The sequence below is a fragment of the Saccoglossus kowalevskii genome, chromosome 5 (assembly GCF_978046115.1).
Source record: "Saccoglossus kowalevskii chromosome 5, keSacKowa6.1, whole genome shotgun sequence".
NCBI classification, from domain to species: domain Eukaryota; kingdom Metazoa; phylum Hemichordata; class Enteropneusta; family Harrimaniidae; genus Saccoglossus; species Saccoglossus kowalevskii.
In genome coordinates, this window is record NC_140645.1 from 3566064 (window position 1) to 3578528 (window position 12465).

The 12465-nt window shown below is 37.4% G+C and overlaps 1 protein-coding gene across 2 annotated transcripts in view; it reads left to right on the plus strand.

Moving 5' to 3' along the window:
• Window positions 1-3279: 3279 nt before the first annotated feature.
• The window catches only part of LOC100373705 (neurotrimin-like), a 61091-nt gene continuing 51905 nt past the window's right edge, over window positions 3280-12465 (plus strand). For both annotated transcript variants that reach the window (XM_085499075.1, XM_085499076.1), the window contains exon 1: window positions 3280-3490. In XM_085499075.1, coding sequence (XP_085355201.1) covers window positions 3448-3490 — 43 coding nt within the window. In that variant the 5' untranslated portion in view covers window positions 3280-3447. The remainder of the gene's footprint in view (window positions 3491-12465) is intronic.

Sequence of the window (12465 nt, forward strand, 5' to 3'; positions counted from 1 at the left end):
ACAAACACCCATGATTACTTATATCCCCGTATTACATTTTAACTCACTATAGTCATCCATGTTTACTTATATCTCCGTATTACATTTTAACTCACTACAGTCACCCATGTTTACTTGTATCCTCGTATTACATTTTAACTCACTACAGTCACCCGTGTTTACTTATATCCCCGCATTACATTTTAACTCACTACAAACACCCATGATTACTTATATCCCCGTATTACATCTTAACTCACTACAAACACCCATGATTACTTATATCCTCGTATTACATTTTAACTCACTATAGTCACCCATGTTTACTTGTATCCCCGTATTACATTTCAACTCAATACATTCGCCCATGTTTACTTATATCCCCGTATTACATTTTAACTCACTATAGTCACTCATGTTTACTTGTATCCCCGTATTACATTTTAACTCACTACAGTCACCCATGTTTACTTGTATCCTCGTATTACATTTTAACTCACTACAGTCACCCGTGTTTACTTATATCCCCGTATTACATTTTAACTCACTACAAACACCCATGTTTACTTATATCCCCGTATTACATTTTAACTCACCACAGTCGCCCGTGTTTACTTGTATACCCGTATTACATTTTAACTCACTACATTCGCCCATGTTTACTTATATCCCCGTATTACATTTTAACTCACTATAGTCACTCATGTTTACTTGTATCCCCGTATTACATTTTAACTCACTACAGTCACCCATGTTTACTTGTATCCTCGTATTACATTTTAACTCACTACAGTCACCCATGTTTACTTGTATCCTCGTATTACATTTTAACTCACTACAGTCACCCGTGTTTACTTATATCCCCGTATTACATTTTAACTCACTACAAACACCCATGTTTACTTATATCCCCGTATTACATTTTAACTCACCACAGTCGCCCGTGTTTACTTGTATACCCGTATTACATTTTAACTCACTACATTCGCCCATGTTTACTTATATCCCCGTATTACATTTTAACTCACTATAGTCACTCATGTTTACTTGTATCCCCGTATTACATTTTAACTCACTACAAACACCCATGATTACTTATATCCCCGTATTACATCTTAACTCACTACAAACACCCATGATTACTTATATCCTCGTATTACATTTTAACTCACTATAGTCACCCATGTTTACTTGTATCCCCGTATTACATTTCAACTCAATACATTCGCCCATGTTTACTTATATCCCCGTATTACATTTTAACTCACTACATTCGCCCATGTTTACTTATATCCCCGTATTACATTTTAACTCACTACAAACACCCATGATTACTTATATCCCCGTATTACATTTTAACTCACTACAGTCACCCATGTTTACTTGTATCCCCGTATTACATTTTAACTCACTACATTCGCCCATGTTTACTTATATCCCCGTATTACATTTTAACTCACTACAAACACCCATGATTACTTATATCCCCGTATTACATTTTAACTCACTACAGTCACCCATGTTTACTTGTATCCCCGTATTACATTTTAACTCACTACATTCGCCCATGTTTACTTATATCCCCGTATTACATTTTAACTCACCACAGTCGCCCGTGTTTACTTATATCCCCGTATTACATTTTAACTCACTACATTCGCCCATGTTTACTTATATCCCCGTATTACATTTTAACTCACCACAGCCGCCCGTGTTTACTTGTATCCCCGTATTACATTTTAACTCACTACAAACACCCATGTTTACTTATATCCCCGTATTACATTTTAACTCACCACAGTCGCCCGTGTTTACTTGTATACCCGTATTACATTTTAACTCACTACATTCGCCCATGTTTACTTATATCCCCGTATTACATTTTAACTCACTACAGTCACCCATGTTTACTTATATCCCCGTATTACATTTTAACTCACTACAAACACCCATGATTACTTATATCCCCGTATTACATTTTAACTCACTACAGTCACCCGTGTTTACTTATATCCCCGTATTACATTTTAACTCATTACAAACACCCATGATTACTTATATCCCCGTATTACATTTTAACTCACTACAGTCACCCGTGTTTACTTATATCCCCGTATTACATTTTAACTCACTACAAACACCCATGATTACTTATATCCCCGTATTACATCTTAACTCACTACAGTCACCCATTTTCCTGGGCGTTTCTTGAAACAGTAAAAATGAAGCTTCTCGTGATACCTGATTCCAGCTGCAACCGTATATAAAAAAAATGGGACACGGTCTGATACGCACAAGCCTCCCGCCATGTTTTTTTTTCAACTACGATACACTCAGGGGTTGGCAACGTTCAGATGTTGATAATTATTTGTAATTATATTCTTCTTTTAGATCTTAGCTAGATTGGGATAGATTTTATTTCTTTGGCGATGTTCCTATCAAATGTATGTATATATATATATATTTCTTTCTTTGTATATATTTAAAAAAAATAAACATTTTTCTTGGCACATTTTTTTAACCAAACACACATCTTCCCCGAAAAATTCATAATGGCCAACCCTAATATGATTGGGAAAATAAGTAGTGGATTTGAATGATAAGTGGATTTAAATGATAAGTGGATTTGAATGATTAGTGGATTTCCCAATCGTTATTGGCCATCATTGCACCGTGACTGGTCGTCAAATCGTCACTTATTCTGGCTCTGAAAGTAATTGTTTAATGCTTAATTTATGACCAAGACTGCCAGCACTTTCTTTGACTCACGCGAACGATTCAATGTGCCCGGTAACGTGACTAATTTATTTCACGTTGTTAACAACTTGATACGCGGCCACCCTATCGGACTTTACCAATACAAAGTATCCACGTGTAAATAATGGTAAAATAGCTAGCACAATCCACTTCCATTTTGTATACCAGCAGTAGAAAAATGGAAATGAAAAGTAACCACTCAATATCGTCAAATTTGCTAAACCAACAATTCGTTCGAACAGGTGGTTGGCACCGTACGGGGGTGCGACAGTTTAACAATAATTCTGTTTTATTCGTACCGAATATTCTGCCGAGATAGTCGCAATATAAGCGAAAGTACGTATACAGATAGTCGATATCAACACTCCACCAGCCTTGAACTTGTTGCCGATATATGCAAATATCATGGAGGTGAAACACATCTTTTTTTACCTCCATGCAAAGACTGACTCTTACTTTTTCTCATGCAAATTTCAGGTGAATAGTTCGAAGTCCCAGTATGCAGTGCGGGGACGCGGTAGTCATAATCACGTGACCACATATATCTTTGAATGCAACGCAGAGCTATTGAATGGCGCAAAATTCATAAGTCGTCCTTGCAGTTTCACCGAAAACGTCCGCTGTTAACAGAAAAGGAACCCTGACGTTACGTGTAAAGATCATTATAACATTATTGAAGACTCCTAGCGACTGCCTTGAAAATACACCGCCATGCATACTGTGTTGCTTGCGATATCGCTTCTTGTAGTTTCAGGTAGGTGGTAGCGTAGAGTGAAAGTGTTTTGTGTCGTTACCGCAGTTTGTCACATTTACATAAACCCATGCATATCAACGCCCTGTAAATGGTGGTCCAAACAGTTTCCCACATTCATCGACTGACGATAACATTTTCGGTGAAACACATCTTGTCACTGTGGTATTGCTAATATAACCGTGATGTTAAAAAGTTGATCAGCTGGCTGTTTTTCGTTTTGCACAACCTTGCTTTGAAATACGTCATAATATATTCACTACCTGTGACCTCGATTTTTTAGTGCATAAACAACACCCTAAGTTCAACGTTTATTGTACACCACTAATTATGTTTCTACAAGCCAGTTTCCCCGCACGACCTCTAATAATGCGCCCGAACTTTCTCTATTAGCAAATTCGAGGGTTTATTGATTGGCGCCATATAACGTTGTAAACTGGACCTCCATTTAACGTCGTAAGTGTGTACGCTGTTCAGTCGTCTCATATTTACGCTGCTGATAATTGTTCTGCAATTTAATTAAAATGTATCAATGTGTACATTACAAAGATTATGCTATTAATTTTCGCTTTTATATGGATTTGTAACATTGTTGCAAATGGGACAAAGAAGTGTGCTACTTGATAGAATATTCCAGCAATTAACCACCAGGAGGGCGTGGTAGGTAGGCCTGTGGTAGGCAGGTCAGTATTGGCATGCTCGGCAGCGTAAATCACAGATTATTGTTATAATATCAAAAGTAATGGAATTGTTTTCTGTATATTATGAGACAACATTGTTTTCAACTACATGCATCATTGTTTTGAGCCCATGACATTCTGTTTAAGCTTATAATCCCTAGTAATCCATTTGACAATCCAGTTGGTTGATTCAACAGACATCTCACGACATTTTTTCAGTTTGAGGGTGCAGAATACTACTGTCATAAGAATGCTAATTTTAATAGCGCATCTTGAGTGCAATATTTTAGTATTATTCACTTTTGATGGAGAATTTAGGGTTAGGTTGGAGAAGTTAAAGTTGAGGGGTAGGTCAGGGCTGCATGATGAGTTCAATAATGAAATTATCACCAAAGTTTAGGGTGAAACAATGTTGAAATTATTTATCAGCAAAATTTTCAAAATGGCAACAGAAACCAAAATCGTATCTACACCAATGTCAATTTTGTTTGTTTGGAAGTGTAGAGTATTTCACTCTACTTCAAGCATATATTATATGTTTAATAAAACAATTCTTTGACCAAGTTTATTCCTTTTTAAATCCTCATTTACAGCAACTTTTCCAATTTGTGATGTGTTTAGTTTTGATAAATAGGTAAATTATACCTTGCGTTTCATTTATGTTAAAACCATTCAGTTATAATCATACAGTGCATTACAGAAAAGTTGTCATGCAATTTATAAAATACTAGTGTTCTGCAAACTTTTTAAATTATAGTATTTGCCAAAAAATAATCATTTTTGTCTGTCATTAAACTTGTTACAAATTTTATTTATTTCATTTTATATCGTCTCATTGTGGTTTTTCTATAAATATAACAATGGACAGTGTGTGTCTGGTTACAGTTATATTAATAGATTCTTTTGTCCTCGTTACAATATACTGTATTTGGTTGTTGTGTTGGACAGTGGTACCATAATTAGCTTAATTTAACATGAGTGACAAATTTGGGTAGCCTATAATTTCTGCTGCAATTTTACTCTGCCTGATGAAGACTTGTATTGTGCACACTAGCCTGAAAGTAAAACAAAATGTTTGACTACTACCAGGCTGATTTCAATTTACTGCTTATTAAGAGGACATAATTAATTACATGATACCACTATATGTGATCATTGTGGTATATATGATATATATGATATGATGAAATCCATTCAGGTGGAGCTTATTCAACAGGTTCTATAGCTATGCTCAGCTTGGGCCTTGTCTTTTCTTAACACAGTAACATGGGTAATTAGGGAGGCTATGCTATTAAAGTCTCTTTAAAATAAATTGGGAAAGTAATCAACTCTTCTGGGCCTTGATTTGTGTTGGTGATAGGCGAGTAGAATGATCACTCTCCTAGAAAAGGTATCTTAGTTGTGGCTCTACCTACATGTATATAAACACTTGCATGTATATGTTTTCTAGCCTGATATTATTTTACTCAAACTGTCTGTCCTTTTTAACTCCTGCAGTATTTTATCATTTTCTCGCTAGTTGGTCTTATTTTGTTCATTCTGCTATTATAATGTTGAGTTTGAAAGACATCAATGTTATCAACATTACTAATAATTGCAGTGATCATTTATCTGTGTCCCGACGCAACAGCTGGACTATCCTCAACTTTTATCTCTGGTTTCTTAACGTTGTGGCCACATGGTGCTATTAAACTTTCGTTCTTGGTCTCTGTGTTGGCAGAATCATTTGAATTACCACTTGTACTATATATTGTAGCACTACCTAATGTTACCTAAATGTGCATTGTCTGACCACAATATGACTAGTAACTAGTATTTGACTCTGCAATGCCATCTGACCAGCAGCCTGTCACTGCCATGAGTTGTAATGGCCATGTGGTACTGGTAAGTTTTGTCATGACCACCTATGACTGAGTTATCATGTAGTCACCAGATCTGTATGTTTATTGGTGTATATGCAAATTGTGCCATCTGAAAACTGTATAATGATCAATCACCAGATCTTTATCATGCATGTATATTGGTCTGTGCTGGTCTGCCATCTGACCACTCCACGGCCGATAGTCATTTGTCGGTCACCTGAACTGTACATTCAATTGGTGTATGCTAGTTGTGCCATCTGACAATTGTATAGCAATCAGTCACTGTATGTACTTTGGTATATGACAGTTTATCAATGCCCTCTTCTACCTTGTGCATTCCACATATTGTATGGTTCAGTGCATTCTATTTGTCAGAAAGGAACAGAGCTTGGTTAATCACTGGAGGGGCTTACAGAACATATCATGCAACATTGGAATTGTGGTGTGAATCTGAAACTTTCTTGTTGATATTAATGTGTAGCAGTTTATTAGTTTAAGAGTACCTTGTCTAAATTTGTTATTGGTGTATTTTCTATGCCTTTGACCACGATGACCCCCTTACCTCTAACCCAGCTATACTTTTTCAAGTGGCACAGACCATTGTTTGTAACAATACACCCTAAGTGCAGCAGAATGGTGAAGTTGTTAGGGCTGTAAATTTTTCTTTTGAAAAGCAGACTTTGCAATGCTAATTCAGTCATTGCTCACATTCCAAAGCTTGTTTGCACTACTAGTCATTGGACAAAAATTCAACTTTCGTTTCAAAAATATGAATTGCATCACATTCAAGTAGTTATTTGAAAACAAAAACAGAAGTAATTCAACATTTCTAGAAGTCTGTATAGATAAATACAAATATTCCTTTGGGGCAACACTTTGTGGTAGGACATTTTGTTGTACATTTGATGGCTTTACAACATGGCCAATGAGGCATGACCCAAAACTGAATCATGTATTGGTTAATAGAATAGCCTTTTCAACCAATTTTATTAATACTATCAGGGCTTTACAAGTATGCATTTGTCATTTTGTGGATAAGTTATTTATATTTGAACAGAATGTGTTTCCTTTTTTATTTTCATTCCGTTTTCTGCCAAAAATTAAAATTGTGTAAATATAATTTTGAATTTTAGTTAAATAGTATTAATTTGCTCTGTTATAAATGAAATGTCTCTGTCCACCTTCTTAGATTTAAAATGCGTGTGGATAAATTGTCCCTTGTGTTCTGAACATCCCCAATTTTCTGTGTTTTGTAAATTGTATTACAATTATTATAATTTCAATATATCAAAATGCATTACAAGTAATTTAACATGAAAAGATATCTTATTAAGATTAGATACATTGGAGAATGCTTGCAGTGATGTGGCTGACCAAAGAAGGCAGTACATTTGCAGTGTGATGTCCTGGCAGAAAAAAAAATCTTCTACGTTTAGGTTAGAGTTCCTTTGGGTCCCCTCACCCATAACTCTAGCCCTAACCTTGCTCCTCCCCATTTTCAATTGTATATACCCCTCTTTGCTTCACTTGTAGTTAATTGAAGAGGCATAGTGAATTACATTGGGGGCTGGAATGTTAGCGTGAGGGTTTAAATTAGGGGTGACAATATAAGGAGATGTAAATTGTCATCTAAATATAGTTATTGTTGTGAGAATAATTAGATGAGTTTAGTTTACTGTGAAAAATGCATAATTGAATAGTACATTTTAATTCTGTTTAATATCCTATTAATTTGTCTAATTGAGATGTTGTCAGTGTTCAATGAATACATCTTCAATATCAGTTTGCATTATTTTGAATCTGGTAATGTAGCTAAATTATATAATTTAGTTTGCATGTAAATTTGAAGGTGTTGCAGAGGTCCCGCTTTCTATTGGTAACAATAGTTTTATACAAATTGTTAAAGCTAGTCTGCATTTTAAGTGTTTTCAAACACAAAAATATCATGCATGTAACTATAGTTAGAATTCATTCACATAAAGGTTTTAGCCATCTGTATTGTATTTATTGTTATGCTAATTATGATCTATTGTTTATCTTAAGTTTCAGGGTAGTAGGTCTTATTTTATAGTTCTCTTAGGAAAACCCAGTTTGTCATTTAGTGAGTATATGCTCTGACATGTAAAGTAATTAACATCCTATTGATTTCAGTTGAAGCAAATTGTGTGTAACTATTAGCTAATAAATAATATCAGAGGTACATTACTTGGGATTTGCAACTAGGTTACAAAATCAAAATAGCTGCCTACGATATGACGGATTACGATAACTATATTTTCTGTACATTTTCGATGTATTACATTTTTTCACTATGAATGTGGTAATACATGTTTATTGTTTTATTACAGCCTATGTCCTGTTGGAAAGTCGTAGCATCAGTCTCGCTATCTATGATACGCGACTTGAATGTGATCTTGACATGTCACCATACAGTACTATATAATAATAATAATAACTTTATTGCATCCTTAGAAATACAATGTTTCTATCAGTTAATAGCAATAAAGATTAGTTGTGATAACTACTGCTATGTGCATTGCAAACCCAAAGGAATGTACCTCTGGTAATATTAATCAATCTTAGAAATGAGATAACTAATCTGTTTTGTCAGATTGGTCTCTGGGAGACAGATACAATTGTAAACTGTAAAAAAATTTATTTTGCACATATTTTTACCTGCAGCATGGATTTACAACCATTAGTTAATGTGCAGAGTTTATTGGGCAGTGCAAGCTATAGTTTTGAAAAATGTATGCGTTGTTCATTGCTATGGGTTCTGTATCAAACAGGAAGTGGTGCTACAACCATTAGACCATTAACAAATAAACAGGTCTAACGTTTCTTATAAGGCCTTGAACTATCAGGCAGAATAGTTCTGCTTCATTTAGCTTGGTGTATTTTCACTTTTATTAATTTTAAAACAGCTGACTATTGAGTATACTCTGAGACAAGAACACAACCTGACACTAAAACTTGGGAGTATAGCTATACCTTAAAAACTGTAATTGTATACTTTACTGAATACACAGCCTAGGGAACTGGAAATAGCTCTCTTCAGTGAGAGTGATTAGGCAGTGTGCAATTGTGGGGATAATTGGCTCTTAATGTGTGTTACTTTGCACTTATATGGTCACTCGCCCTGGAATATCATCTTAAAGTGTACAAACCCAGTAAGTGTATCTAGAAGCATGAAGCAGAGAACAGCCACTGATGGCGCTGTATGCAATCAAGATCTATTTCGGCTTGCCGTAGCTCATTTAGTTTGTATTGTAAAACGAGAAAGCAGTTGTTAAATTTGGTGACCAGCTTAGTACATGTATGATAGAAAGTGTTTACAGTCTTCAAATAATCGCAATAGACAGACTGGGTTCAAGACCGAATATGTTATTCTGGCGTTTCAGACTAAATGCTTTCTATTAATAATTTCTCTTTCAAATAATTTCATGATATCATGATTTCTGTACTCCACAACGCACAAGTCATCACAGTGAGGTCCATTTACGTTGCATGCATCGTCATGTTCAGCAGCGTCAGATTCATGATTTCTGTACTCCACAACACACAAGTCATCACAGTGAGGTCAATTTACGTTGCATGCATCGTCATGTTCAGCAGCGTCAGATTCATGATTTCTGTACTCCACAAAGCACAAGTCATCACAGTGAGGTCAATTTACGTTGCATGCATCATCACGTTCAGCAGCGTCAGATTCACGATTTCTGTACTCCACAAAGCACAAGTCATCACAGTGAGGTCCATTTACGTTGCATGCATCGTCATGTTCAGCAGCGTCAGATTCATGATTTCTGTACTCCACAACACACAAGTCATCACAGTGAGGTCAATTTACGTTGCATGCATCGTCATGTTCAGCAGCGTCAGATTCATGATTTCTGTACTCCACAAAGCACAAGTCATCACAGTGAGGTCAATTTACGTTGCATGCATCATCACGTTCAGCAGCGTCAGATTCACGATTTCTGTACTCCACAAAGCACAAGTCATCACAGTGAGGTCCATTTACGTTGCATGCATCGTCATGTTCAGCAGCGTCAGATTCATGATTTCTGTACTCCACAACACACAAGTCATCACAGTGAGGTCAATTTACGTTGCATGCATCGTCATGTTCAGCAGCGTCAGATTCATGATTTCTGTACTCCACAAAGCACAAGTCATCACAGTGAGGTCAATTTACGTTGCATGCATCGTCATGTTCAGCAGCGTCAGATTCATGATTTCTGTACTCCACAAAGCACAAGTCATCACAGTGAGGTCAATTTACGTTGCATGCATCGTCATGTTCAGCAGCGTCAGATTCATGATTTCTGTACTCCACAAAGCACAAGTCATCACAGTGAGGTCAATTTACGTTGCATGCATCGTCATGTTCAGCAGCGTCAGATTCATGATTTCTGTACTCCACAAAGCACAAGTCATCACAGTGAGGTCAATTTACGTTGCATGCATCGTCATGTTCAGCAGCGTCAGATTCATGATTTCTGTACTCCACAACACACAAGTCATCACAGTGAGGTCAATTTACGTTGCATGCATCGTCATGTTCAGCAGCGTCAGATTCATGATTTCTGTACTCCACAAAGCACAAGTCATCACAGTGAGGTCAATTTACGTTGCATGCATCGTCATGTTCAGCAGCGTCAGATTCATGATTTCTGTACTCCACAAAGCACAAGTCATCACAGTGAGGTCAATTTACGTTGCATGCATCATCACGTTCAGCAGCGTCAATGGGTTTCACCACATTGATGGTGCTGAACATTGCCTTCATATTCAAAGCCCACACATAAGTGACACTACAAGCTACATACAACAGCTAACAAACCAGCTACTGCTGAGGATTTGTACACACTCCCACCATGTCATGTGATGTACTGTAATATGCAATGACAATTGTGGTTCTAACTACATAGTAGACTGAATGTTGATAAGTCACTTTTCAACTCAGACATGCAACTCAATCAACGTTACTGCTGTCCACCACATATAGCGTATACTGCTGTCCACCACATATAGCATATACTGCTGTCCACCACATGGCGTACACTGCTGTCCACCACATATAGCGTATACTGCTGTCCACCACATATAGCGTATACTGCTGTCCACCACATATAGCGTATACTGCTGTCCACCACATATAGCGTACACTGCTGTCCACCACATATAGCGTACACTGCTGTCCACCACATATAGCGTATACTGCTGTCCACCACATATAGCGTATACTGCTGTCCACCACATATAGCGTATACTGCTGTCCACCACATATAGCGTACACTGCTGTCCACCACATATAGCGTACACTGCTGTCCACCACATATAGCGTACACTGCTGTCCACCACATATAGCGTATACTGCTGTCCACCACATATAGCGTACACTGCTGTCCACCACATATAGCGTACACTGCTGTCCACCACATATAGCGTACACTGCTGTCCACCACATATAGCGTATACTGCTGTCCACCACATATAGCGTATACTGCTGTCCACCACATATAGCGTATACTGCTGTCCACCACATATAGCGTACACTGCTGTCCACCACATATAGCGTATACTGCTGTCCACCACATATAGCGTATACTGCTGTCCACCACATATAGAGTATACTGCTGTCCACCACATATAGCGTACACTGCTGTCCACCACATATAGCGTATACTGCTGTCCACCACATATAGCGTATACTGCTGTCCACCACTGGGGTGGTGGTGGGAAAAGCAATTGATTGAAAACAAAACAATGCTCACTAAGCATGGCTAAATACATGAATGACTAAGACAAAGGCACACAAAAGAAAGCAATTAGCAAGGGACGCTAGGGGATGTGTGCAAAAAGACATTGAGTGGTCCGCAAAAAACAAAGCTGTGGTAGGTAAACAGAGCTGTGATAGGTCAAAATAAACGAGCTGTGATAGGCTGAAGGCAAGACAGCCAGAATCCGGATTAGACTCCAAGCTCAGGGCGTTTTACAAAATTGATTTTAGCAAGCCAAAATCACACATACTGCTGTCCACCACATATAGCGTATACTGCTGTCCACCACATATAGCGTATACTGCTGTCTGCCACATATAGTGTATACTGCTGTCCGCCACATATAGCGTATACTGCTGTCCACCACATATAGTGTATACTGCTATCCACCACATATAGCGTATACTGCTGTCCACCACATATAGCGTATACTGCTGTCCGCCACATATAGCGTATACTGCTGTCCACCACATATAGCGTATACTGCTGTCCACCACATGTATCGTATACTGCTGTCCACCACATGTATCGTATACTGCTGTCCACCACATGTATCGTATACTGCTGTCCACCACATGTATCGTATACTGCTGTCCACCACATGTATCGTATACTGCTGTCCACCACATGTATCGTATACTGCTGTCCAC